At 40.7% G+C, this 27735-nt stretch overlaps 2 protein-coding genes across 2 annotated transcripts; one reads left to right on the plus strand and one right to left on the minus strand.

Moving 5' to 3' along the window:
• mafk (v-maf avian musculoaponeurotic fibrosarcoma oncogene homolog K) lies at positions 1-10041 on the plus strand. Its single transcript, XM_029507724.1, has 3 exons — positions 1-121; positions 5709-5785; positions 5878-10041. Exons 2-3 carry the CDS (start codon positions 5741-5743, stop codon positions 6313-6315), a joined length of 483 nt encoding a protein of 160 aa, XP_029363584.1. The 5' UTR covers positions 1-121; positions 5709-5740; the 3' UTR covers positions 6316-10041.
• Positions 10038-27076, minus strand: tmem184a (transmembrane protein 184a). Its single transcript, XM_029507723.1, has 10 exons — positions 26840-27076; positions 26654-26689; positions 26187-26399; positions 22077-22242; positions 21148-21238; positions 19497-19572; positions 16019-16110; positions 14509-14678; positions 14232-14429; positions 10038-12625 (listed from the first exon to the last, which is right to left on the minus strand). Exons 1-10 carry the CDS (start codon positions 26858-26860, stop codon positions 12396-12398), a joined length of 1293 nt encoding a protein of 430 aa, XP_029363583.1. The 5' UTR covers positions 26861-27076; the 3' UTR covers positions 10038-12395.
• Between the last annotated feature and the right edge of the window lie 659 nt (positions 27077-27735).

Below are 27735 nucleotides of genomic sequence, written 5' to 3' on the forward strand. Positions count from 1 at the left end.
CAGCTTACCGCTTCTCCTCCGTCTGGGATCTACTCCACACTTTGATTTTATTATTATTATTATTATTATTATAAAAAAAAAAACCCCACACATTCCGGTCCGGTCCGGCCCGTCCACAGAGGTGAGCTTGTTTCTTTTTTTTTCTTTTCTTTTTTTTTTTTTTTTAGAAATGTGGAGATGTTTTGACGTTCCCTACCAAACTCCTAAAGTTTCTCACGGTGACATGTCGGGAGATATTTATTGCAAAGCGGGATTTATGAAAACGCTCGTCATGTTGGACGTGTAGACCTTTTTTTTTGGGGGGGGGGGGGGTTTGAGGGTTGATCCCAGTTGGGATTGTTGTGAAAGTTGCTTTTGACTTTTAGATTGTTTAGTGCGGACACGTGTTGTGTTGGAGTAACATAACATAACACAACAACCCCCCTCCCCAATCAAAAAAAAAAAAAAAACAAAACAAAACAGCTTGTTCTTAGAAAAAAGCGGCGAAAATAGTTCTTCTAAAATTATTGGCTGACTCATTTCTACTTCTCTAATTCCTATTTTAGTCTAAACTGACGGTTTTAACGACCAAAAGGAGCTCAGGAAAGTTGACCTCGTGGTTTATTCAACACATTGAATGAAAGGTTTATCTCACAATGTTGCTTTTTTTAGATTAAAAAAAGAAAATCGACGGCAAAGTGACAGGAATAATGTTACAGCCCTGAGCCCCAGTGACTGGAAGATGTTGGGGTAAAATGTGCTTTTTGTTTGTTGGGGATTCTTCGTAGCGACCCTCCGATTAGTTTTGGGGGGAATTGGTCGATAAATGAATTTAAAAGAGGCTTTTTTTTAAGGAGGGGGGGGTACATATTAGTTATAATTTCCATATTCTCCTCTTAATTCTTGCGCTGTTGCTCATTTCAAGGCGGGAGTTTCTTCATGCAATGCAAAAAATAATACCAGCCTACTTTTGACATTGGAAACAACACGTGGTCTGCATTTTAGACATGTGGGACAAAGGGCACGATGGGAAGTCAGACCACCAAGGCTGACTGGCCTACACAGGAGAAACAAGCAGTCACCAAACAGCCGGGGGAGTGCATGTTTCCACAAATACTCAATCACCCAGGAGGAAAGAAATGTCTTTATCTTATCTCAGAGTTTAGCTGTGATTCCTGCTTCACGTAAATCTTCTGATTTAAAGATAACAGAATTGGAGTATTTCCTATTAATAGCAACATTTTTCTTTTTTTTTTTGTATCTCAGAAACACTGCTGCTGCTGATCCTGTTGTTTATCCTGTGTCCATGGACTTTTGAACTCTTAAGATCATCGTGATTAATAAATGGAAAATATTTGTCTTAAACTAACTTGTTCCACTCAGTTGGTCACTTGTGCCCCAGGGGGCTTTTCTGATTCACTGTTGTCTTTGGTGGGTGCTACAGTGAGTGTTAGTTTCAGACCCCCCCCCCCCTCCTCCTCCTCCTCTCCTGTCATGGGGCTACCATGTGGTTAAATCTCCAAAGTGATGATGTGTTCTCTGGATAGAGAAGTTACAGTGGCTGACTCATTTAGCCATCGCAGTGAGCGTGTGTGCGTGTGACAGTGACAAGGCACATTGGGAGAAATTCCCATGAAGACACGGGACACAGCTCAGTTGTGCACCATTCTTCATTTTGCTGGTCTGTGGTGATTAATCAAAGTGACACAGAAGGCACAACATTTTTGTGGTGGCGGGGTATTGTGAAAGTGAAATAACTGTGGTTAGGTTTGAGATGAGTCACAGGACGCACGTTCGCTGTGGCGTGTTTTGCTCTTTTTACTGGAAAAAAAAAATATGTAGGGTTTTGATTATTGACTCTGGAAGCTGGTGAGTTTACACACAGTCGAACATGCCAAGCGGAGTGTATACAGTCTGTTGTGGGTTTATTGTGTCTGAGGCTGCTCTGTCTGCCACCCACTGTGATTTGCATCCTGTCTTTTCCTCCTTTCCTGTCAGCGACTGGATCCCAACCTGCTGATTTCACCTCGTTATGGTTCAGCTCACTCGTTTGTTTATTTTGTGTAATCGTGTTGTTGTTGTTGTTTTCTTGGGGAGGAGGAAGGTGAGGTGGGGGATTCCTCGTTGCTGACTTGCTGATTCAAACGTTGATCCCTTTCCTTGGAAACTTTCCACATTCCGACACGACTCAACAAACTGCAGGTTGACAGCAAAACGCAAACAAACCCGCGACACCATTCAAAATGTGCGATCCTGCTTCCACATCCGGTTACGCAACTGGTGGAGCCTGTTGTTTTGAAGGAGACTGCGTGCTGTAATATTAGAAATGTTTTAAACTAAAGTTGTTGGTTTGTTTTGATGTGTCAGGCTGAAAAATGTCAAATGTGATGTAATGTAACTTCTGGAGGAAAGGGGGAGGGGGGGGGTGTTAACATTTCCCCTATGCTTCCCATGTTTTTGTTTCCCAGGTCGTAAAAACTTGCACAGGTATGTCTTTTTTGCATTCTTGGCATTTCTAATGTCCCAGTGTCCCTGTCTGGGAGAATATCTCTGCTCAGATAATTGCTGAGCTCTCCTCCCTTTCCGCACAAACGTTCCGGCGCTCATGCCAACCATTTCCAAGGTTCTCTGTACTTTTCCTTCCTCCCCACGAAACAACGGGATTTTCCAGGAAACGTCAGATTGGGAGGGTGTGATTCCCTGCCGCTGGTTTGTCCTTTTTTACCAGTAAACAGCGTGAGTCACCGCTCAGCTATGCTCTCCATTTCCTTCGCATAATATCTTACCAAATGCGCTGCGCTGCGCTGGGCGGCGAAATCTTTGCACCTCCCCGAGAAAAGTGCAAGAAAAGCAGGAGCTTTGTGAGAGGAATGCATCAGACTGTGATTCCGCTTAACCTAGTGAGAAGAGAAAGGAAAACGAAGAGGCCACACAAGCCAACTCGGCATTTATCACTGAAGCATGAGCGCAGGAGTCTTTGACATGCTGTTTATTTTAGGGAAGGTCTGGGCCCCCGGGGGTCACCTGCTGGAACTGAAGTTCAGCCTTGAACTTGGCCAGATGCCTGACTTTAAATATATAAACAACAAAATAATAATAATAATAATAATAAAAAAAAATTGCACGGGTTCATAGAGAGTTGGTGTAAACAGACGTAGTTGTTGTTTTCCTGCTGTCTGGAAAGAAGTGTTGAAAAGGGTAAGTTTGTCTTCAAAGAGACGTGCACGCCCAGCGAACAAAGCAGCAGCTTTCCACATCAAATAAAACGCTGGCTTAACTGTAAGAATAACCACGAATTGTGTGTGTGTGTGTGTGTAATAGTTATTTATACGTTGTTGTGACGATGGCCTTTTTTTTAGCTCGTTATTCAGTGTCTCCTGGTTACTTATCCTCATTTTTCGGTGGGTGAGAGAAGGAGGAAAGTGAAAGATAGACAGTTCTGCTTAGGTCCTTCATCAGAGACAGGTGGAGGACTGCAGCGCACATGTGCTTGTTTGGGCAAGCGAAAGATGTGCGACTCGTCTGAATTCCAGACATTTTGTGAATTTTGCAGCCGTTGTTTTACAAGTGGGATCGTCTGAACCCCCCCCCCCCCCCCACAAAGAGCTGAGTGCATCACAGGACACATCCAGACTTCATGTTCCCTCTCTGAAGATTCGCCTCTGTGCATGTGATGGTTTGCACATGTGTGTTCTTTCAGGAATGTGTTTTTTCTTCTTCGCCATCTGTGGCTTTGTTTTTTTTTTTTTTTTTTTTCTCCTCCTCCTCCTCCTCCTCCTCCCCCCTTTGAGGTGCTTTTTCACCCAACTCCTTCTTCTTGGTGTTGTGGAAGAACCAAAGCCAGAATGAGAAGCCGTGATTTGTCTGTGCGGCGAAGCCTCAGAGGTTTTGGCCGTCTGATGTAGCTGCTTGTTTTTAGTTCTGATGGGGGGGGGGGGGGGCGTGAAAGCTCTGTCTGTGTGAGTTGCAAATCAAAAATAAAGCACATGCCTAAAGAATGTCAGGGAAGCAGCCTGGCCTCTTCAACAGGTTTGGAGGCCTCTTGTATGAAGAGAGGGAGCCCCCACACCGCATTTCCATGATTCTCACCAGGAATATACCCAGGGACCCCCCATGTGACGCAACACCGCTGAAATCGGGCTGTTTGGGCCAACCTGCTGTCGAGGAATACTTCGTTTGACTTTCCCGTCTTTATCAGAAGGTTGTGAAATGTTTAATTGTGCAACTGTTTGCCGAGACATCAGATGCCGTCCAAATCTCTCCACAGACGGCTCGAGGTTCAGCTGTCCTTTATCACACGGTGATTTTCTCTCAGCGTCTGCAAAGCCCCACGTTAGCACTGTGAAATGGAAATGTGATAAATACCCCCCCCCCCAAAAAAAAGGCAGAGCCACACCCAGAGTATTTTCTTCCACGATTGCTCCGGCTTTTCGGGCCTGCAGAGAAGACTCCCCCCTTCCTCCTCCTCCTCCTCGCTGATGTATCGCTTATCGCAAACTCGCTTAAATTGTTTAGTTGGCAGAAATTTGTGTCAGCACCGCGAGCTAAATATATCCAGCAGAGTTAAATAAGGGCATGGAGCAGCTCAGGAAAGCCCGGTGTAAGAGGATCCGAGGGGCCCTAAATCGATCGACTACAATTGTCTCACAGCAGAAAATACACCAGTGACTATAAAGGAAAGTATTTCACCGTGACACTCTATCTGCAGGAATGTTTCCACATGCATATCTACGGCCCTGTAAAGTTCAGCCTAACTGTAAATGTCTCTCTGATGATCCGAGGCATCCTAGATCAGGGGACAAGAGACATACCACGATGCAAGCCGACTTTTATTTCACTACGACTTATTTCTCTCGCAGCACGCTCCCGGTTTACCGGGACGAGTCGCCGTGCGAAGCCGTGAAGCAGTTTGTGGTTATGAATGAGACTTGTTTATCCATTTCGGTGGCCATGTGACTCACACTCCCACGCCCATTGGTGGGGTGTTTCCATGGCAGCAGCGGAGCATGGAACAGTGCACTCGTAGTCAGGCTGGTCTGCAGGTCCGGGGGGGGGGGGGAGATGTGAGCCTCTCACAGGATCACAGCTCTGTTTTTGCATGTGCCCCGAATGTAATGAGCCACAGAGGGGGCTCTTCTAAAAACTGCCCCTGCAAAAAAAAAAAAAAAAAGAATAAAAATAAAATAAAGACAGAACAATAAAGCCAAAGAGCTTCCATGGGGGGGGGGGGGGAGGGAGAACCTGGAGAACCTGTTGCTGATCTTGCTTGGTCTGGTGAACTACATTGTCAAAGCTTCCCTCCTCTTACAAGCAAATGATGGGGCGCTCCGGTGCTGGTGTTTAATGGTGGCATGGCGCCCTCTACTGGCCCATTATGGCTCCTCCGCCGTCACACAAACACAAATATTGGCACGTGAACTCACACAGGAGTGTTGTTGTGTTCTGAAGTTACATGGGGAGAAAGGATCAGGGTGTGTCGTCAGTTTTTCTCCACTGTGGAACTCAACGCTGGTGGAGGAGTCCAGCCAAAGAATCAAAGGGATTAAAAAAAAAAAAAAGTTTAAAAGGGCCACGAGAAAGCTCAATACTTTCCCCTAAAATGTAGCTGAGACTGTATTTGCAAAATTAGACGAGCTTATATATTTAAAATAAACGTGCATGGCTTTAAATTGTATGGAAGTAAACATCTTAATTGAAGGTGTAGTCACAGTTTCTTCTTCTCTTCTCAGTGTCTCCTGTGAGATTCAGGCCAGTTGTCTGCATGCAGGGAATGACGACTCATTTTAAGACGAGCAAAGCTTTAAAGGTGAGTGTGAGAGGCCCGAGGTCGGTCCTACGGGACTAAAGTTCACGTCCAGACATGCTCTGGATTCTCATCCTCTGGCCGTTGTCCTGCAGGTCAAGAAGGAGGCGGGTGAGAATGCCCCGGCGCTCAGCGACGATGAGCTGGTGGCCATGTCCGTGCGGGAGCTCAACCAGCACCTGCGTGGGCTGACCAAGGAGGACGTCGTGAGGTTGAAGCAGCGGCGGCGGACCCTGAAGAACCGTGGCTACGCCGCCAGCTGCCGCATCAAACGCGTCACCCAGAAGGAGGAGCTGGAGAGACAAAAGACAGAGCTGCAGCAGGAAGTGGACAAGCTGGCCCGCGAGAACGCCAGCATGAGGCTGGAGCTGGATGCCCTGAGGGCCAAGTACGAGGCCCTGCAGTGTTTCGCCCGGACTGTGACCCGCGGGCCCCTCTCGCCGGGCAAAGTGGCCACCACCAGCGTCATCACCATTGTCAAGTCCGCCAACCACAACAACTCCAACCAGACCCCGTTCTCTGCCCCCTCCTAGTGTTGACAGGACTGGGCTCAGCGTTCTCCTGCCTGGTCCTTGCCGGTTCTGACCCAGCCCGAACCCGCTCATCCCGTACTGAGAGGACGCTCAGTAGTTAAGACTGAGGGATGGGACGTGGTGGGCAACTTAGATGTGATGTTATTCTGAATTCACGACTCCGTCTCCCTCCCTTTTTTTTTTTTTTTTGTCTCTGTTATACAATCTACTTTGTCTGTGCACTGTGCAAATCCCCCTCCCAGACCCCCAGCACCGGCAGGGTAATGGGCCTCTGTGACCTTACGTCCCTGACTTAGAGCAGAGATTTGCTTTAGCTCCAGTGTGAAGAAGTGTTTGACATGCCTTAATGTGGCAGCAGTGGCCTAGAACAGCTTTAATACTTCTTTTTATTAAGCAGAAACCAGAGAGATTTAAGTGGCGTATATGTGACTGAAGCTATTTCCAAATCTTTTCCCAAAAGCCTTTAAAGCCGTTGCCTTAAAAAGGATCTAAATAAATTAGAAGCTCGCATGCAGTTTAACATACAGAAGATATAATTGTTCCAACGTTGTAGTCGGATGAGCAGCCCTTTAGAGCCAACGTGCTTTCAAGAGCAGCCAAACACAGCAGCAGATTCTTTGACTGACACGTTCTTCTTCTCTTGCTGAAGGTACTAAGCAGTAAAAACAAAAAAAGGATTTATATATATATATCACCAATCCTCCACATGGCTCTTTGTGGTCCATTAGGAGGTCGGCATTACGACCAAAGAGTGTAACAGCCTTAGTTATAGTATACAAAGTTTTGCCTTGGTGTTCTCTCATGCCTAATAGCCGATTTAGTATTTAGGAGTCAAAGCTGGAAGATTGTTTCGAAGAAAAACTAATTTCGCAGATCAATTTTTGACTAGTTTGGCAACTTTGAAACTCCATTCCCCAGAAATTCTATGCAACTCTTCTCGAGCTTGTTTTTGTGCATCTCTGGCCACCCGGCTCGCAGACACCTGCATCGCGTCTGTGTCGGATAGCTCAGATTTCAAGGCAGCATATCTGGTGCATCATCAAAGCGCTGTTGTCATGGCCTGTCCATGAAGCGTGCGAGCTCAGCGAGGAAGAGGTGGACTTTGTCAGTGGGGCTGCGAAGTGTTGATGCTGAAGACAGCGTGTGATTCTGCTGGTTTCTCTTTGGCCCCCTTTGACTCAAGAAATTATTCAGTTTCTGCATAGAACATTTTAAAAAGCACGAGAGTTGAATTATACTTGATTTGAACAGATCTGAAGTGTTATTTGATTGGAGAGGTCGACTTGAGAGGAACTCAAATGGTAATGTGAAAGGTAATACTGAATAATCTTGGGAGCGATTTGTTTGAACGCAGCAGATTTGACATCGCCCAGTCTCTCATTTTATAGCACTTAAAGGAAAACTGTCAAGATGCAGTATAAAAGGGAACAATTCACCGGGGAAAGTGAGCCCTAGGATTAGATGACAGAAGCTGTTTTTGCATTTCTGAAGTTACTGAGGCTTAAGTGTATGATAATATGTGGTGAGACCACATTTAGCCTTGTGTACATGAGGATGGTGTACTCTATGTATGCCACAGCACTTACTGGGCGATGTTCTGCCTCTCTCCTTTATATGCCACTCTTTGGTAGGTAATCCATATTGGATATAATGTAATGAGAGAGGCCTTTACAAGTGAATTGTAATTCAACTTACTTCCTGTATATTACAGATATGATAAAGCTTGCCACTGCTTCCGTTGTTACTGTACATTGAGAACTCCGTCCAAATAGAAAATCATTCCTACTTCTGGGTCACGAGAAGTGCTGCTGCCGGTGTTGGTCACTCTGAAACAGTAGCTATGTACTTTGCTTTTTGACACGCTCTTCGGCAAGAGAACTCCTGACGCCCATCTCTAGAAACAGCGGTGTCACAACAGCTAAATGCAGTGAACACCTTCGTCCTATTGTATGTTTTGAGATATTTAAATATGAAAGTCACTTGAAAAAAAAAAAAAACAAAAACAAAAGGAAGAAAAGCCGTTCTTAACGAGGATCCATTCCTAATTCGGAGTGAAGTCAATAGAGATTGTTCAGGTCAGGATTTTCTCTTGGCTAAGAGGACATGACTGTTCTTCCCCTGTTCCATAGTTCTAAAGAACAGTGTGGGGAACTTTGCTGCTGTACAACCTGCTGTGATTTTGAAAGCAGGGGCATTGCTGTGTTCTTACTCTTTATTTTGTATTTTCACTTGGTTTCTATGTTGATACAACCTATGTTCTCTTTCTGTTACCTAGTTTTATATGCATACATTATATATATATATATATATATATATATATGATGTATGCATATATTATATATTTTTCTATATTTATGCCTTTAACTATCCTGGGAGTGGTGTGATTATGTAATCATTCTTTGAAGTCTAAATATGTTGACGCTGACCTTTTTCTCGGAATAAGTTGTATTCACATTTACAATGAGAAAACTATTCTCATAACTTAAATTCTTCTTTGTATTTATAACCCCCGAATAGTTCTTCTCTGCACATTTATTATTTGTCTAATCCAAAAATTGGACAATGACTAGGGCTACATACAGGCTGAAGCAAATTTTCTCTAAAAAGGTCAAGAATGAGACGCTTAAAAACAGGAATGAGTTTGACTGCTATTTCACATTCTTAGTGAGCACACGTGCTTCCCTCATGTTATATATAAAATTTTTTTTAATTATAGCGACTATACTGTCCTCCTTTAGTCGTTCATGGTGAGGTGGGAGTCTGTTTTCCTACTCTATTGAAACAATGTCCATACGTTTCCACTTTTGGGTGATGTTCCCGTTTATTGATCAGAAAAAAAAAAGATAAGTTATTATATGGATGCAAAAATAAATAATGTTGGGATAATGATGAAAACCAAACAAAAGAAACCGGCTGCATGAGCGGTAAAAACCGCATGACCTTCCACCTCCAAACTCCTCCTCCATCACCAGCACCCGTGCTTATATAGAAAAATGGTATACTGCCACCTGTGAAGACCTGACCCAACACCCGAAGACAGACAAATAAACAAATGTGGCACCTACATTAATATTGGAGAAAAAAAAAAGTTAAACTGTAATGAAGCATGTCAAACTCTCTCTAATTCACTCCAAACATCTACAGCCAAGCACCCATATCAAAGATCTCAAGTAATGAAACTGGTGTCGTCATTCAAAAGAGGAGCACTGCCTCATATTTAACACATGTTCAGTTCCTATATGAGCCCTTTTGGATTTAAGTATTTAGTTTAGAGATTAGAAACGAATTATCCCACATGTCATGGTGGACTCTCTAAGGTAGATTTGGTAAACTTTTCTAAAGATGACAGTTGATTTTCTTTCAAATGATGATGGTAATGCTTTTGTAACTGCCAAGAACACTTACCTGAAAGTAAGTCCAAAGCTGCTACAAACTATCCACAGAGACCTGTTAAGTTTAAGGTCGCAGAGTCAGAGGAATTTATAGAAACACAGTACATGTTTACATAAGACATCTTCAGCACAGTACCTTATAAGAACATACTGCTTCAGCATAGCGATGCTAAGATGACCTCTCGTGAGAAAGGATCAAACATAAATGCTGTTTTTAGCCTAAACGAGGCATTGTTTTCATTTTAGTACTTATTACTGTATTTGGATCTAAAGTGAATACAGCCTCTGAAAAAATAAAAAAATTATATATATATATATAAAAAAAAAAAAAAAAGCCCAAAGTCTAAAAAGCTATCTTTTTCTGTGTTGTGCAACAATTAAAGGACAAACCTCTCTGTTGTTAAATCCAGTGTGACCCAGCAGGTCCATTCATGCTCTCAAACTCGTGTTGCTCTGAGGCACCACTAGCTAAAATAAAATTCACACTTTCTACAAGGCACTTTTTTTTTTTTTTAACAAAAATAAAAGCAAATCGAATAACCTTTGAGGGTATTATCCAGAAATAAATAGTTTATGGGTAAAAAAGAAGCATAAACAGAACCTGCCGTGAATGTTTACTCAAACTGGTCTGAGCAGCCTTCTTTCTTGTTATACCCAGGAGCTATAATGGAACTGTTTAAGATATCAGTGGTTATTTTACATTTTTATATGAACCATAGCAATGTATCCAGAAAGTTGGTTGCTTGCATATCTTGACTCTGTGTTCAAGGTTATGAAATTGAGAGTTCTTCCTGAAAACATGCCTTTGGGTAAATAAGCTTCCACACACACACACACACACACACACACAAACACAAGCTTTGCCAGCTCTACAAGCCTGTAGAATTTAACTTTAGCCGTGCAGAAAGTCAGTTTTTGAATTGCAGATCGAAGCGATTGTTTGTGCCACCAAACTCAAATAAAGCTCGATGAGTGGGGATGGAGCATTATATGCATTACTTGGTTGTGGGTGAAATAATGGATGCTATACATGCAATGTTAAATCAACAGCAGCAGTTTCTGTGTTAAAGTTGTACATTAGAAATGCGCGGCTTTCTTTGTCCTACTTTCATGATGAGTGATTGTAAGCAAGGATAGTAACAAGGCAGCAAAGGCTGAGTATGTACCCTCCACAGCTTGTCATTATTCTGCTCATATATATATTTTATATTTATTTCATTGATTTGTGTAATTTTATTACAAAAAAACCACCTAAATTATTTTTATTTTACATTCATCTATTTACATGTTTTCTCAATGAACTACCCTCATGTACAAATAAAATATGTATTTGTTTCTGCTCTGATTTAAAGGATGGTAAATTATTCCTATAAATAGGTCTGCTGTGTCTGTTTTTGTACTTTCAAATAAAGCTTTTTTCCCCTCCTATCAACAGCTGCACAATTGCTCTGTTCTCATGCAAGTTACAGAAGCAAAAAATATTTATTTTGCACCAGTACTGAAAAGGAATTACATTGCTGCAATTACAATGTACACAACTACGAATTAATTTCCCGGGAAGGAAGTTACCATTGGCACAAGAGTATCAAAATCCAACCAACTACAGCTACATTAAATTAGCCCTCAATAATTAACGTAAGCTCTGTCAGCCATGTGACAAACATGGACAACATTCCTGAATGTCATAATTTATAACTGAACTGAAAATATTAAATACTTAAGATCTTTCTGATTCATAATTCACTTTCTTTTGATACAAATTAAAATATATTTAAAAACCACAGTTTACAACAATCAGATTCTGCACACGTTTCTTTTCATAATCCTTGGGAGATCAATGTTGGTGCAAACACATCAAACACAAAAAGCCTCTTCCAAAAGCCATGTAAATAGTGTAGAGGCTGCACAAAGACTAATTGTTAACATCTGATGATAGCCTTGTTGCACTGAATTGCACTCTTGAGCATGCTGGGAAAATTAATGAGAATAACGCAACTCCTACATTCATAGGAGAAAGGGTTATCCAATTTGTCTACACTATGGTAGATACAAAGCAAAATGCTACACACTGCAGTTTGAAGTGCCTGCTCCAAAACTAATGTGTCTTTGAGCGTATCCTTCTATTTGTCAGGAAACCATGCAGAGGAATGCTCAGCAAATACTTCAAACAAGCAGATGCGAGACCAGGTCCATAAAGTGTCATCCCCAGCTGTCGCCGGCTTCACTGCTCCCCACCTGGAGTCACATATTAATCATCTTCCCTTTGAAACCGATGTGAATCAGAGGAACACGCTTCACACGGCCAGAGAGCAAGCGCTGACGTGATGACAGAAACAGAGTCGGGATCAGGGAGGCTGCTGAACACCCAGCAGCTTCATTTAAAGAGAAAGAAAAGCTCCACACTTCTGACACAGCGGGGGTGACTGCGATTGTTACAGCGAAGACGTTGGTAGATCAGTTCTCTGTTCTTTGAGTCATCAATTTTATAATTATTATTAATAAGACTTTTTGTCTTGTTGTTTGAATTACTTATTAAAACAGGTCAGAAAAAGGCAGCCCATTTTAAATACTGAAACAATGATAATTAAACACCTGGATTTCTTTCAGCTCTGTGTGATAAGTAATACAGCTGTGTCCAGAGATACGGGTGGCAAAGACACAAACACCCATATCTCCCTGGACGTATGCCTAGAATTCATCATCAGATGTAATCAGCATGATTTTGTCAGACTTGCGGGAGCTGATGTTGCCGGTGGCCACTTTTCCGTTGGTGCTTGGCTGCACCACCTCCTGTGTGGACTGCTGGGTGTACTGCTGGTAGGCTGGAGAGAAGTTGTGGATGGCATCCTGCACCATGTCTCCAGGGTTTATGGTCTCCTTCAGACCGCTGGAGATGCTCTGCATTGGGGGTAGGTTCTCTGCAGAAAACCAGGAAATTAATCAGTCACACAACAATGCTGCGATGTTGCAGGCTTAAATGTCTGATATCGAAGCAAATCTGGACATCTGAGCACAAACAGGAGGGAGTGGTTGTCAAGGAGACTGCCTGTATGTCTTGGCAGTATATTGGCTTCATAAATTGGGTTGAGGTGTTTTCTGGATAAAATGCTGATGAATATTTTATATTTTAAATTCATTATTAATTGATGAAAAAGCGAAAAATTAAAAAATGAATTCCCATAGCTCAAGGGCACATCTTCGAACAACCTAACATATTTACAGTACGCAAAAGACAGCTCAATCTTCAAGATGCCAGAACTACATGATACTTTTGATATTACTGCTATGATGCTTCGGCTGGGGCGACCAGGGGGGGGTTTAAGTATGACATTAAAACAACAAAAATTAAAAATCACTAAATAAGCATGATTTATTTCTTTCATTACGGCCTTATCGTGAGCCGCTATAGTCTATAGTGGAATGCGTTCACAGCCACCCTCTCCCCCCCAGCTGTGAGCCAGGTCACAGCCAGGTCCAAGCCAAAATAGAAAGAAAGTATGGAAAGAAAAGTGGGTGACATTTCTAGCCCAGTGCTTCATAGTCACTGGCAGCGCGGTCTGGATTGGATATGGCCAAGAGGAGGGCGAGGCTGAGTGGGGGTACAAGGCAGTTAGGCATGGTCTGCTGAGTTTCTCCTTACAGCCTGGTCCACAGGGCTCAAGCAGAGGAATGGGTAAACCAGAGATGTCGCATCCTCTGCAATCGCACACATCAGAACCCGAGGGTGGACGGGTGCAGAAGCAGAGCCAGAGTCTTATATAGAATGACCAAAACTAAGCAGAAAGAAAACCAAAAACGCATCCAAAGCAGCTCAATATTATTATTATTCTTCAACCAGACAACAAGATGAATAATAGATTTCTTCTGGGGATAAAATCTTTTAGTTCTTCGATTAATATTTTCATAATAAATAAATAAACAAAACAGTCACATCAAGCAGATAGGGAAATGTTTTTTTTTTTTTTTTTTCTTCATCTTTTTCACTACACCTGCATACTGAACAGCTTGAGGGGACAGAGCGTTTCCTACAACAGGAAACAGGGGCTGAATGATTGATGTCACCATGCAGGGCTTTTCCCTTGGCTTCCGTTTGTCTTTTACTTGGAAGCAGCATTGACATCAAGGGGCTGCCAATAGTTACTGTACTGTACTTTGAACTTCTCTTCATCTTCCTCCGCTTTGCCTTAATGGCTGCAGTCCTCTGAGCCATGTGTAACAATGCATGCCCCTAGGCTGATGGCTGCCCCCTCTGACTTGCAACCTGATTGACACACAGCTCACAACAGCACAGCACACACACCAAAAAAAAAAAAAAAAAAAAAAAAAAAAAAACGGGTAAAATTTTGACACCCCAGCCAGGGTTATGAGTTAGAATAAAGTAAAACTAACTTTAAAATGATTAACTGCAAAAATTGCAAAACAGCACTGTGACGACTGTTACTGCTAACAGTAAGCATGTGTCAAAACTTAGTATGTAGGGGCAGAAGGGAAAGGCGACAAGTCAAACTTCTTCACAGCGCTTACCTGGCACTTCATTTTTCTTCTCCTGGTAGACGGTGCAGGTGAAGGCGTATCGGAGTGCGATGGCCGCAAAGAACATTTCAATGCAGATTATAAAGTTCTGCCAGCCCGCTGCCACAGTGCCAGCACCAACCTCATGTCCGTCGATGACGAGTGCGTTGGGGATGACCCCGCAGCGCTCCAGGATGGCGAGGACCATTCCTGCAAAGAAGCAACATCTTCATCAATTCATACTATAATGTACAAGTACTGAAAGGGGAGGACAGGTAGGGGTGCTTACCTTGCCAGAAAGATAAGAAGATGACTGATTTTATTGTGAGGAATTTGAGCACCGGCTCAAATGGCCTGAGCAGGTCACTTGTTGCAAAGAAGAAGAGGAAGAGAGCATAGAGGGCCAGGCTGACTGAGAAGTTGTAGATGATTGTGATATACAAGTATCCTCCATTCACGCTGCAGAGAAACAGAGGTGGGAAAGTTAAAATACATGATATTTCTCCCTGACTGCGATCATGTGACAAAGGTTTTTAACTCTGAAACTTGTTTGTTCTGCCTCCATTTATTAATAGTCGGGCGGACACACACAAACCTGGCAATAAAACAATTTCCAATTCTGATTTTTGATTCTGAAAGAGGAAACTGCTGCCTAACATCTGATGATGTTCTCAGCCATATTGTGTGGACACCTGGAGAGGAATTAATAAGGACTCTGCGTGTCCTTTTATTTCAGAATATATCTGATAAAAAGACAGACTTGTCTTATTGTCAGCCTGCCACTCCACCCTCTTTGCATTCTGGAGAGCCTCTCTGAGGACTCAGCTGTGACTACATTAATTACTCCTGTGCAGTGTAGAGGGTGGGGCTGGATGAAAGCACATAAATAAACAATCTGAATCACTAGAGTCTTGCCACAGAGTTTAAAGAAAGACATGCTGCCAGCGAATTTTGCTGTTAGAGTATATAGAGTAATAAGCATGAGCGTGTCTGTATTTTGGCTCAATGGTGAGAGGGTGACAATATAAAGATGATTGGAAAGTTCTTTCTCAAGCCCTTATTGAACTCTGTGCTTTTCTTGACAAGTTTAGAAACAAGTGTTGTCACAGCTGACTCTTCAGTAAGAGATACTGAGCTAAGAGGCGGAGAAGAGCAACTGGAAATAAGTCCAACAGCCTCTAAAATGCAGTTTTTATGGCTTTAGATTACACTCTAAAGACTAAATATTACTGACAGTATCACCCTCTCCATATTGTGTTGAAAACCTTCCTGGCTCATATGAAGCACCGAAATACAGCAGAATTAAATTTATTAGTCTGAAACCTATCCCAAGTCTTTGAATCAAATGACATCCAAAAATAAAACATAACTTCTTCATTTCTTTAAATTCATTAAATGAAATGATATATCTTGCTTAATACTGTGCTTCACCGAGAGTAACACAATGAGAATTAGGGTCTTCATCGCAGAACACTTACTACATTTCTGAAGAAAATGTGCAATGTAATTATTTTAGTTCATATTGCAAAAGCTCTTGAGTTTTTATTTCAGATAGGAACCCAAGAGGTTGTGATTATAGTGAGGAGAGTGATAAACCTGGGCCAACATGCAGCAGAGTACCTGCAAAATTCTGAAAGTATAACTTTCAGGTTGAAATAAAGATCAAGCATTGTCACCGTGCCTGCTGTGAGAAGGTGATATAATTATCTCTGTTTGTGAATTGTTTCCATATGCATGAATACAGCAAATGAACCTGTCGGCTACATGAAGAATGAACAACAGTGAGTGATGTCGGTCACCTAAAATCTCCATCATGATATTTGCCAAAGGCCTGCAGGATGATGGTGATGACTGCCATGATGGGTTTGACGACGCAGAACTGGAGTGTCGCCTGGAGAACACATAACAACTCAGGATGAGACCCACAAACAAGGGAGAGCATAGGAAGAATAATGATGAAGGATGAAGATGGACATGAGAATCTCTTTATTTATCCAGTTAAGCAGAAACAATCTCTAACTGCTGATTGACAACAAGCATTGTATTGATTCCTTAAGCCTAACCAGTGGCTCTGTCTCCTTCCCCTTAATAATAGTATTATTAATAGTAATAGTAATTAATAGTATTTCCATTAAGTTTAGGACCTGCTACTGCTATTTTGTCTGTTTTCAGATGTCATCTCGATCTTATCTTAAAAATGCAATTTAAAGGAATAGTGTGACATTTTAGGAAATACAGTACCTCACATTCTGGCTATCCAAAATATCTGGCACTCTTAAATTGGCCCGTTAAGGTTAACACATAGATCAGCAGCTCTGAAAATCACTCACCAACTTGTTACTAAACTTTATTTTGAAAATGACAAGTCCATCGTAGAGGATGGCAGTTACTTCCTGGAGTGTCTGTGGTTACATACTGGAACAAGTGCTCAGAGCCAAGAAATGGCCCTGCCAATAATCCCTCATAAAACAGGCACTTGTTCATTTTAAACGGCCTTGCTTATGCAGATTAAAGAAGTAGTTATTAATTAGCAAGCTCTAAAAATGTAGTGCAGGAGAATGATTTCTCTATTTTCAATAATGTCAATAAGAAAACTCTTGGCAGTTGGGAAAAAAAAAAATGCAGCAAATACGTTTGCCTCAAATGTTAAACTATTGAAAGACTTAAAATACCAACTCTAAAAAGGTCAGAAATCAAACAGAATAGAGTATTACTAAAGTGGCCTTTTCTGCCCTGATGCTGAGAAATAACTCATCTGAATCTGCTGCCTCAATGCTGATGTGAGGCAACAGGAAGCTGCAGCAGTGATGAAGCATTTGACTTGACTTGAATGGCTGGAGTCCATGGTGGGATTAACAGAATGAGATCAATACTCATTTATTTAACTGATGTACTTTTTACTTTTTAGTCCTGACAATCTTTGGTTGCTCTATGCCTGTTCTCGTGCCAGCTTGTCACTGTGAATATCCTTAAAGCAAAAGAAATTCAGTGCGATACTCCCTGACATGATTGATAGTCAAAACACAATGTGCGTTCATTATGGCGGTGGATTAAAACTTAACCACGGATTCTGACTAATATGAATTCATTACTTGCAGAGAAATATGAACTTGGAGCAATGACTGAATGTCAGTATACGCTGCGTGACACAGATGTAAGATAAGGAGAAATATTAAACTACTTTCTTCTGCTCTGACTCACTCTGCTCTTTTGCAAATTTGGTTCATCGGAATTTATGATGATTTGCAAAATCTAGATTCATGACAAGCGTTGCAAGTTTTTTGTCAGCAGCTCCACAACATTTTCCATTGTAATGCTTTATTAAGAATTCACAGACTCAATTGACCTGAAGCATCTTCTTTCGGTTTTCATTTTTACCAGTTCACTGCAATAGCTCAGTGGTAGTCACAATCGACAGAACTGACTTTTTGATTTCTCATGAGTCCCAATTATCAGCAACACCCCATAAGCTTTGTTTATTACAAACACAGCTCAGAAGCTGATTTATCTAAATTGATTGTACACCTCAATAATTAATCTCCGTATTGGACCATTAGGCCATTGTTTTTGTTGTCCTGTTGCTTCATGCTGCTCCCCCTAGCTCTGTGCTGCTGTCCACGCTTGCATTTCTTGTAGAAGAAAACCCTTTGAATAAAAATTTAAATAAAACAGCCAGAGATGTGTGGAGCATTCCGTATTCTTATTGATGTTGAAGAAAAGAAAAAGAACTAGGGTAACACATGAATTATAAACACGTCTTGTTTTTACATCATTTACTGTAGCTTCAGTCCCATTACGGTCACAGGTAAGTGTATAATTGCATTTGTGTGTTGAAGGTGTATTTGGGGGTTATGTTTGGGTGATTTCTTTTTTTAAATAGGATGAGATTTTGTGATTGGCCACCCAGCTCCCCTTACAGATTCTGTAGATTACATTAATGTGTATATACTAATCATGCATTCTCAGTTCCTGCCTGCTTTATGCTATAAATACAAAAAAATAAAAAATAAATACTTGGCCGCACCCAAGTGCACTGCATTACAGCTGCTGATTGAGTCCACAGATTAGGGAAAATATGGCCCAATTGTGACTAACAATATGATAAAGGACTTAAAATTGAAACCTGAAATGTCAAAGAACAGTTTAGGATGCAAGGGCTCATCTCCTAACCTTATCTCCGAGGTCAACCATAACTCTAAGCTGCTTTCCCCTATCAGTGATTCATTTGTTAACCTCTCTTCTAATCATATACATAAACTTCCCCAAAATGTGCAAAGACTTTTGATGTCTTCTACCCTGTGTAGATCAGACTTCTCAGATTGTGTCCTGTGTGTTGTCTGGGAGAAGTTGTTAGAAGATATTTCCACCACAGCCCAGGATGAGACATTAGCTCATCTGAAGTCATCTCTCATCAAGGGCACTCTAAAGAGTTCTGACTGCAAACCACATGACGATGTGATCAATAAAATATGGTCCTGCCACAGTTATGTTAGAATAAATTAATATGTGCAACAGAAGTTAATCATTATTTCAAATCCAGTTAGTTCCTTGCTTAATGGGAGTTGGCCTGCATTAAATAACTTCTGAAGCAGTCAATGATTCAATTTATAAAACTTGGTTCCATGAATGACAATGAGAATGAGTTTGCTTACAAAAACAAAGAAAACCTCCACTTTCACACTTTGACTCCATCTAAGAGACTACAAAAGTTTTAGCACAGTGCTGTTTTTAAAAATCTGCTCGGCTGATCTTCAATCGATCTTTCACAGAAAATTATATTTCAACTGTGTCTTTCTGAAATGCCACCAGAGAAAACATGCATGGTTTTCCTTTTAAAACAGTTCACATCATGTTCTCGTCAACTTATATTGAGTGTTTATCACTTGCCACTTATAAAATCCCGAAAAAAATTGTTCATTTCAGTATTTATTTTGCTTGGAAGACATAGGTCTCTGTTTCAATTTTCATCAGCATTAGACTGGGAACTTGCACAGCACCCCAAGGCACTGGGAGAGAGCTCTGCGCTGACAGCTCATATCTTTTCTCTGTGTATATTATCAGGCCACTTTCACCTGGCCTCAATTTCTTTTGTTTCTTCTCTGTAACAGCTGTCATTTTTAGGCAGCCTGGAGACCTGGACAAAATGGTAATTTACACCACTTTTGTTTTTGTTTTTTTTTTAAAAACACATCATTGTTTTCAATGCTTGAAAATTTATTTATTTATGTGATCAAATAGACCATCTGCAGAACAGATAAGGGAATGTCTGATGCTCACCTGTTTGCAGAATCTTAAAAAGCCGATGGAGTAGCTCATACCAACCAGGCAGCAGGTACCATACAGACAGCTTGACCTTTGAATCCACAAAAAACAAATTGTTTATCAAATCAAAAGTGACACATCAGATGTTTTAAGCACTGGAAAGCCATAAACAAATCCACAAAAATGTGTTTGCTTGAGATATTGGCAGTTGTTTGTTCCTGAAAATAAATTGGCAGGTTTTTTTTTTTTATAACCAACTGTAGTTTCAGTACAATCATTTGTAGTTTTTGACTGTTGGTCAGACAAAAACATATTTGTTAAGATGCCATCTTGGGCTCTGTCAAACTGCGGTAATTCGTGTTAATCTGACATTTTATTACACTTTTATGTATATCTTGTCATGGACAATTGGCAGGAAAAAAAAAAAAAAAATGAAACCACATATTTTCAAGCCAAGCATCTTTGACAAAGTCATTTAGAGCTACACAAAAGCCAATCAGAAAGACAAGCTGCGTACACCGTACCCTGACAAGGAGATACTAAATATTACACTGTGGAGTTGTATAGCATCGCCAACAATGTGGTCAAATTTACAATATGTAACAGTTCAGCTTCTGAATACTGTGATGCTGCCACACAACCCACTAAGGCTCATCGAGCTGAGTGTTTCAGGAGCACAAGGACAGGAATGATGTCTTCTTACCATCCAAATGTATATGTCTAATTCTTTTGTCCCTGTTTCTCAATTGCAAGCTGAGAATTTGCAAATAAGCCTTGACCTTCAGTCCAAATATGTTTGAGAAACAAACTGGGATTTGCCTGCAGAATTGATGCACTTGAATCTATTTTTTGCTCTCTGCTTTGATTCCTGCAGAACTTTTCCAAATCTGAGGTGCATTTATACAGCATCTAAAACATAGTCTAGTTTATTATTGAGAATATGTTATATTAAAGTGAATAGGCACATTATGAATTAAAATATGATATGATAGTTGTTGTATTATCATGCTTATATGATGACATGCAGTCTCTGAGCATGGTAATGGTGTGGTATGCATCTCATGTGTTGCCAATAAAAACTAAGAGTAACGGCCTTAATTCAGGCTCAGCTTTGTGTGAGCTGCTTTCCTGAAGGTGTAGAATCTTTAATTATTAATAGTTCTTATTGATTTAATGAAGAAAATATTAATTGCCTATGTAAATCCTACAGCATATGCTACAGCAATACAGTGTGCAGAGCCACTGTTAAAAAAAAAAAAAGGGGGGGGGGGGTGGAGGATTTATACCTCGTCTCCCCTGGCTGGTGTTAAGCAAAGCCATCGTTTATCAGGACTCAACATTAGTGTCTCTACTGTCTTAAGAAGCTGGCAAAGAGCTGCCGCCCTGTGGCTGTGTTAGCTATAAAACACAGTCTATCGAAGGTGGTCAAAAGCTTGGAGATAAAGGACGACAGTTACAGATGAACACTGCAGTTGTTTATTGCCAGCACTTGCCTGTGGTGTTCAAAGTAAGTGCTAATTCAATGGCAGTAAGGTGCACACAGCACCTTGATAAATATGAAGCCGAACCCATACCACTGTTATTATAATATCTATTAGATATCAGTTAACCAAAAGTAGAACTTTAAAAAAAAGACTGCACGTCATGTTGAAATGAGGACACTCACTGTATGGTCTTCCCTCGAATCTCAGACATGATTGCACTCTCTCCACCGAGATACTCAAAGGACAAGCTCAGGAAATTGTAAATGACAAATGCTGCAACACAAAGAGAAAGAGTTACTTCTTTTCCACCCAGCATTGAACTTGTTAATTGACAGGATTTTGACTGCAGAATAATTCCTCATCTCCTTCAAGTATAACTTTATTTAAAAGGTCAAATTATTTCATGGGAGAACACGCCCACATGATAAAAAAATAATTAGTCCTACATTTTGGAACAATAAATGTTTCAGTCCTTACAATAAGAAGCTTCCAAGGGGTTCTGTGTCTTGGAAATCCCTTCCTAATCCTTTGTTGCTATTTAAGGAGGGATTAAATGAAGCTAATGCAGATGGTGTCCAGTCAAGAGAAGGTTCATTATGTTTTAGCCGTGGCCACTGGTGGTGTTCCAGTCTCTCTGCTTTCTGATGCGCTTCACTATCAATCAGCCACAAAATTGGCCTGCAAACTGGAAACTAATCTCCTGAATAATGTATTTCCTACTTTCCCCTTTCCCAAATTACTTGTAATCCATTTTGCATATGATTCACCTTTGCCACCGGTGAAGTGCTCTGGTCTTAAAACTTCAATACATCATTAGAGTTATGCTGTATAAAAAGCAATTAAACCACAACCTGTAAAGCAAGGTTTACATAATAATTAAGTACACAAAAATCTTAGTAGCTTTACTTTAAAGAAATTGTCAATAAAAAAAGGCTTTAATTTAATTATTCATCCTAAAATAACACATTGAAGTTTTCTTCAATTAATTTGCAAACATTATGACTTAACATTATGGCAGTGGTGTAAAAACATAAGGGAGCACAAGGGAAAGAAGTCATCAGGCAGACAGAGTGTTAAAAAAAAAAAAAAAAAAAGGGAGCGTGGTGTTTACCTTCGTAACAATCCCGGATGGAATCAAAGTATACGTAGTACTGGTCATTGCTGATGAAGAGCAGGCTGAGCCAAGAATCAAAGGCATAGACTGGCACAATGAACAGGATGCGGATGATGTAGCGCTGCTCATTGGGGACGGTGTAGGACCGAAGGTGTGTGTAGATCTAAGATGTGTAAGAGACACATGAAAAACATTAGTAAACATCGTGATGAGCATTTTTATAGATCCATAGAGCAGAAGGATGAATTTCTGCTTTATATATGTATATATATAAAAAAAAAATTGTATTGATTCATGTTTTTCAGACTTACCAATTAAAATAATACAACTAAAGCTCATGAGGCTTTGGGATTTGGAGGTTTGAATTCTTCTGTAGGTATCAACAGCAGTGATTACAGTTTATTAAGCATCCTCTTTAAAAGAAGAAAAAATATCTGTAATATGTGAGGTGTATTACTCTGACACGGAGGCAATACAAACCTGAAGGGTCTGAATAATGTGGAAAGTCAACAACAAACACTCAAATATATTTTTATCTGAATGGTCTCACTTATGGCCACAGTTTAACCTTTTTCTGACTTCTCTCTCTGTGTAAAGATTTGTCACCATGAAATGCTGTAGCGACAGTGAAATCGTCTAAAGTAAAGACATCATCCATCGTCCATTATAATGACCTCCCAGGACATTCCTGATTTAAATTCAACCTTGGCAACATCACATACAAATGCAGGCTGTAGGATCAGTAGATAAACTTCATTTTCAGGGAGCTAATTAAAGGTCTCGGGCTACACAGACGTACACCCAGGAACAACTCTCCCACACGATCCCATATGGCCTCTATAAAGGTAATGTAGTGTAGCTGACAACATTTTGGGGAGTACACAGCATATGGCAAAAGACGTGATTATCATTAATTTCATTGACCTTTACTTTTTAGACTGATGTAAATGTTTTTACGCCCCCACAGGCCCCACGTTGACAATGAATCCACATCTTAAAATCCCTACTAAAATGTACTATTTGCCACATTTGAGCCAGGCTTACCCAAACTAATCACAAGCAAATATGTCTTTTTCAGAGTAAGTTAAGTACAGTTATCGCTCTCCTCATGCCCTCAGGTAATAGAAAAAAGCTATTTCAACATTTTGCTGCTGTAATCTTGCAAGATGTCTGACCCAAAAGAGTGTGGGAATGAAATATGTTGTATATGTAAATTTAATTTATGAGCAAATAAATAAAATTCTAACTGACTGATACTCATAGGACCTCTTCAACTACATAACTAGCAGATTTATATCAGTCAAATTATTTCTGCAGCGTTATTGTCCCTCTGCAGATGTCATGCAGAACAGCAGTGCTTATCAGAGACCAAAGCAGACTCGGGAACATTATTGCAATGCCAGAGATAATAGTTTTCCAGTATTTATGGATGACTCATCTGTCTGTGTAGATTCTCAATTATCTAGGTTTTGGTATTTATATCTACTCAAACATGATGGCAACTGCATCTAGTTCGGATACCCAAGGACATTTCAACTCTCATCTGTAAGTGATGATGTGGCCTGTGATGATGCTTATTACCCGTTACCCAACTGATGGTGAGTGAGAGGGCAATACAAGTAATCACACCTGTCTAAAGCAACTTTTCAGTAGTGACAATAACTCTCTAAATCAATTAGAAGTAAAACTCATAGAATAAGAAAAAGTCACTTGATTAGTAGATTAATTGCCTTATATACTGACAAAGAACTTTTATCAGGACCCATTTTAATAATTATTGATCACATAAGTGGTCTTTAAAGCACAGTTGGAGTTTTTTTTGTTTCCATTTTCAAAATCTCTGGGTTGCAACCACGATTTCAACTTCAAAAATGTCACGGACATAATCTCTTTGATCTATATAATGCCAGCATTCAATTTCACGACTTATGATGGTGTTTGTTCCAAGAGCTTTTAAACGCCCCCCCCCCGAAAAAAAACAACAACATCCACATGGCAGAGCAAGGTAAATGTAACATCTACTGAACTTCCAGAGTGTGACTAATCAACACATGCAGCTTGATTAAATGCACATTAGAGACTGCACATTAAAGCCTGATTACTGTGGAGGGCGGGGGAGTGATGTATATGGCCATCTCTACATGTGAAGTGAAGCAGACTCTAGACTGATGTGCTCCATTTGGCTGAAAAAAACAAAACTGTGCCCTTCCTGAATCTATAGCACTTACCTGACCCATGATTCACTATAGACTGCTAAACTAGAATGCCACTCAGGAGAACAAATACTTCAGCCAATGACAATCCTGAACAGGCAAAAATTTTCACTGAAATAGAGATTATTATTCACAGTTCCATACATTATTTTCTGAGAACTGACAAAAAAAAAAATAAAAAATTAAATTAAATAAATAAAATAATAATGAAAAAAATCTCTGCTGTTCGTCAAAATTGATAGTTTCTGGAGATGCCAAATAACCATCAACGTTAAGTGGATTCTTTCCTAACCCATGCTTGATCCCTCCAACAACCAAGTTCAAATCAGCTCAGTGGTAGTTTTTATGCATTATCATTTTTTGTAAACAAATGATAACCAGAAAAGCAGACACATAACCCCCTTTGCGGAGGTTAATAATATTTCGACTCATTGTTTTTGTATTTGTCTATTACGTTAATCGCACTCTTGATAACAGTGCCATGTGCTAAACATGATGAACCCATACTGTAGGAAATGAGTCCAGCCTGTTGCTGATAATCCCAAATGCTTCAAGGGATCAATAAGCGCTACAAGAAAAATGAGGCTTCAGTCTGAAAACCACTGGCGACTTTACAGCAAAGAGGATCTAAGGTCATTGTCTATGTGTTTAGTATTCAGAATGTGAGCTGCAGAGTCTATAGCAATCCTCTGGAACCAAGTCAGATGAAACACCACCAGCATCGCAACAATAGCCCTGCAGACTATTTCATTCTCAGTGATAGAAAGGATGCCTGTTGCAAACCTGCTCCATTCTCCCTCTGGTACACTTGCTGTTTATTTGTTCAATTAAAATGTCTTGCTGCCAAGTGTTTGGACAAACAAGTAATATATTAAAAAGATAGAAACAAATTTGCCGGATGTTGAGTCCCAAATCCCTAAACAGGGATAGTTTTTGGATCAGAGGATGCAACATGCTGTTACTTTGTGATGTTAAAAAGGTTACAAAGCTATCCAAGTAAGAACAACTCTTGAGATAATTGCACAAGAGATAAGATGTGTGCGTCAACATACACGCAGGTACAGGCATTTGACTGCCTGACTAAGCATGTACGATAGACTCACGTTTGGTACAAAGATTATAAAATTCAGCTAAATCTGGGAGCCATTATAGCGGTAGAATATTAAAACCCCAGCAAACGGGAAAACATCCTTTATAACCCTGTAAAATCTTATCTCAATATCAATTGATTTCCCTGCTGATAATACACTGCACCCAACCGCAATCTCTGCAAATGATAAAACCATAATGATAAACCATCATCTGTGCACAGTGGGTAACTCACCCACACAAGTGGGAACGCTCATTTACAACGGCGATGAAATGGATTCTGGGTAAAGGTGGCCCGCCTTGAGCCATTTATTCTTCTTCACCCCCGCCCCTCAGAGACAAAGAGCACTCGCCATGTATTGTCCTTTAATCAGCTGAAGGCTTTTCATCCATTTTAATCTGATAGCCTCTGTCAACTATTAAAGTAAGCAAAGCAGTCCCACAATGCATTGGGGCAGTGCAAGTGGAGAGAGGAAATAATAATACCTGGCGGCAAAGAAGGAAATTCTCCATGACAAGATAAGACGTCAGATAAGCGTCAAAGTGAGTGTGAAAATATTTAGGCCAAGGCTTTTCGCTACCAGCGCTGTACTGGAAGGTAATATGATAAGTGCACCATGGGATGTAAGGCATATGGATAGGAAGACTGTTTCTCTGTCCTCCAGCAAAGGAGGTGCAATCTGTCAGCACGCACGTCTCTGATTACACATTTAAATCACAAAGTGCAAATGACTTTGACACTGTAATCCTCACTAGTGCTGTGATTTTTGCTTCTTCAGGCGTGAGGATTTAAATATGTACTCACCTGGTGGCACGTTATGAGCAAGGCAGACCAGACGAAGATCCCTGAAAGGGCCTGTGCAGCCAGCGTGTTTAAAAACATCTGGCTCCGGATGACTGAACCATTCACGGTTTGAATGATGGTAATGTTGGAGTTCGCTGAGACAGCCAGCGAAGGCATGTGGACAACAGAGTTATTTTCACCAGACGAGTTCATGTCTTCCAAAGAAATATTCATCTGAAACATAAAAAAAAAAGGGAGACATAATGTATTGGCTGTATGTATAGGCTGAGTATGGCTGACAGGTGAAATGTTAGAAAATCTCCACTGGGGGCGGAACTGAGTACTCCAGAGATTTGAGCACAAAGTAAAACTTAAATATTATTATATGAGTTTCAAGTCGAATAATTAAAAAAAAAAAAAAAAGTTGTGGCAGACTTCACGACAAATGGCGTTCAGATGATGTTGTTTACCAGCAACAACAAGCTCACCTTGTCCTGAGGAGGAAGGAGGCAGCTTAATCCGGTCTAGACGTCCCCGTCCACAAACAGCCCGGGATGGGCCCAAAACAGCATTACAGGAGGAATATCGAGAGGAAAACAAAAAAAAATTACCACCTTTCAGGCCAGCCAGGAGCGGACACTGGCAGCCATTTATTAATTCTTTTATTTATTTACCGCCGGCCCCGTCGGCTTCATCGACGACGGACACTTCCGTGTTGGTTACAGGTGTCTCGGCGAAGTCGAAGTCCACACAGCCGGAGGCGTTAAAACCTCAAACGCAAAAACACACACGAACACAACGACGTGTGGTGTTTACTCAGCGAAGTCAAACTTTGAGTGCGAACGACGGAAACTTGTTTTTTTTTTTTTTTTTTTATATATATATATATATCCTCGGGAGGAGCCGGAGAAACAGGTTGGGTGCAGGTGAACTGATCACGTGACCGCGCCTCAGCGCATGGCGTCATCACGTCCATCGTCTTCCTCATTCTAAAAATAAAAGCGCTACACAACATCGACATGGCCGGAGTAATGTCCTGAGGGGCCCTGTTGGGTGGGGGCCCCTCCGGGGTTACTGTCCCCCCCCCCTCCCCCACCCTATAAAATGATAAAATGATAATAGAAGGAAGTGTTAGTTGATTATTTTCTACTGTATGTCTAACCTCAGTAGCTAAATGCTTAAACAAATTAGGTACAAAATCTCCCGAACACACCTAAGGCTCACTAACCAGCAGAAAAGTCAAACATTTCAAAGGAGTCTTACATATTGCAAACACATGAAATTAGCACTTATTTAAATTAAGAAGTTTTGATAATATCTAAATCAATCCTCTGCACAAATGTTGTATGTCTTAGAATGTGTTTAAAGAGTAATTTTGCCCTATGCTCTTTTTGCCCCTCATATAATTGGCAATATACTATTTGCACAGGGTGTGCTGCTTTGAAAATTGCTAAGGGAGCCTAAAGGGGGTGCTTAACTGCATTGTGGCCTCTGAAATACAGCTATAATTGGCCCAATTTTCCAGTTAGATAGAAATATTTGTGACAGTTAAAATGTTTATCTAGTGCTA

This window comes from Echeneis naucrates, chromosome 8, assembly GCF_900963305.1.
Source record: "Echeneis naucrates chromosome 8, fEcheNa1.1, whole genome shotgun sequence".
Taxonomy (NCBI): domain Eukaryota; kingdom Metazoa; phylum Chordata; class Actinopteri; order Carangiformes; family Echeneidae; genus Echeneis; species Echeneis naucrates.

Bases quoted from the DNA above. Each gene is read 5' to 3' on its own strand.
- mafk (XM_029507724.1), top strand. From the start codon at position 5,741: ATGCAGGGAATGACGACTCATTTTAAGACGAGCAAAGCTTTAAAG. The intron at 5,786-5,877 runs GTGAGTGTGAGA...GTTGTCCTGCAG, and splicing joins AGACGAGCAAAGCTTTAAAG to GTCAAGAAGGAGGCGGGTGA.
- tmem184a (XM_029507723.1), bottom strand. From the start codon at position 26,860: ATGAAGCCGACGGGGCCGGCG. The intron at 26,690-26,839 runs GTAAATAAATAA...GGGGACGTCTAG, and splicing joins TGAAGCCGACGGGGCCGGCG to ACCGGATTAAGCTGCCTCCT. The intron at 16,111-19,496 runs GTGAGCATCAGA...TGTGTTCTCCAG, and splicing joins TTTTAAGATTCTGCAAACAG to GCGACACTCCAGTTCTGCGT.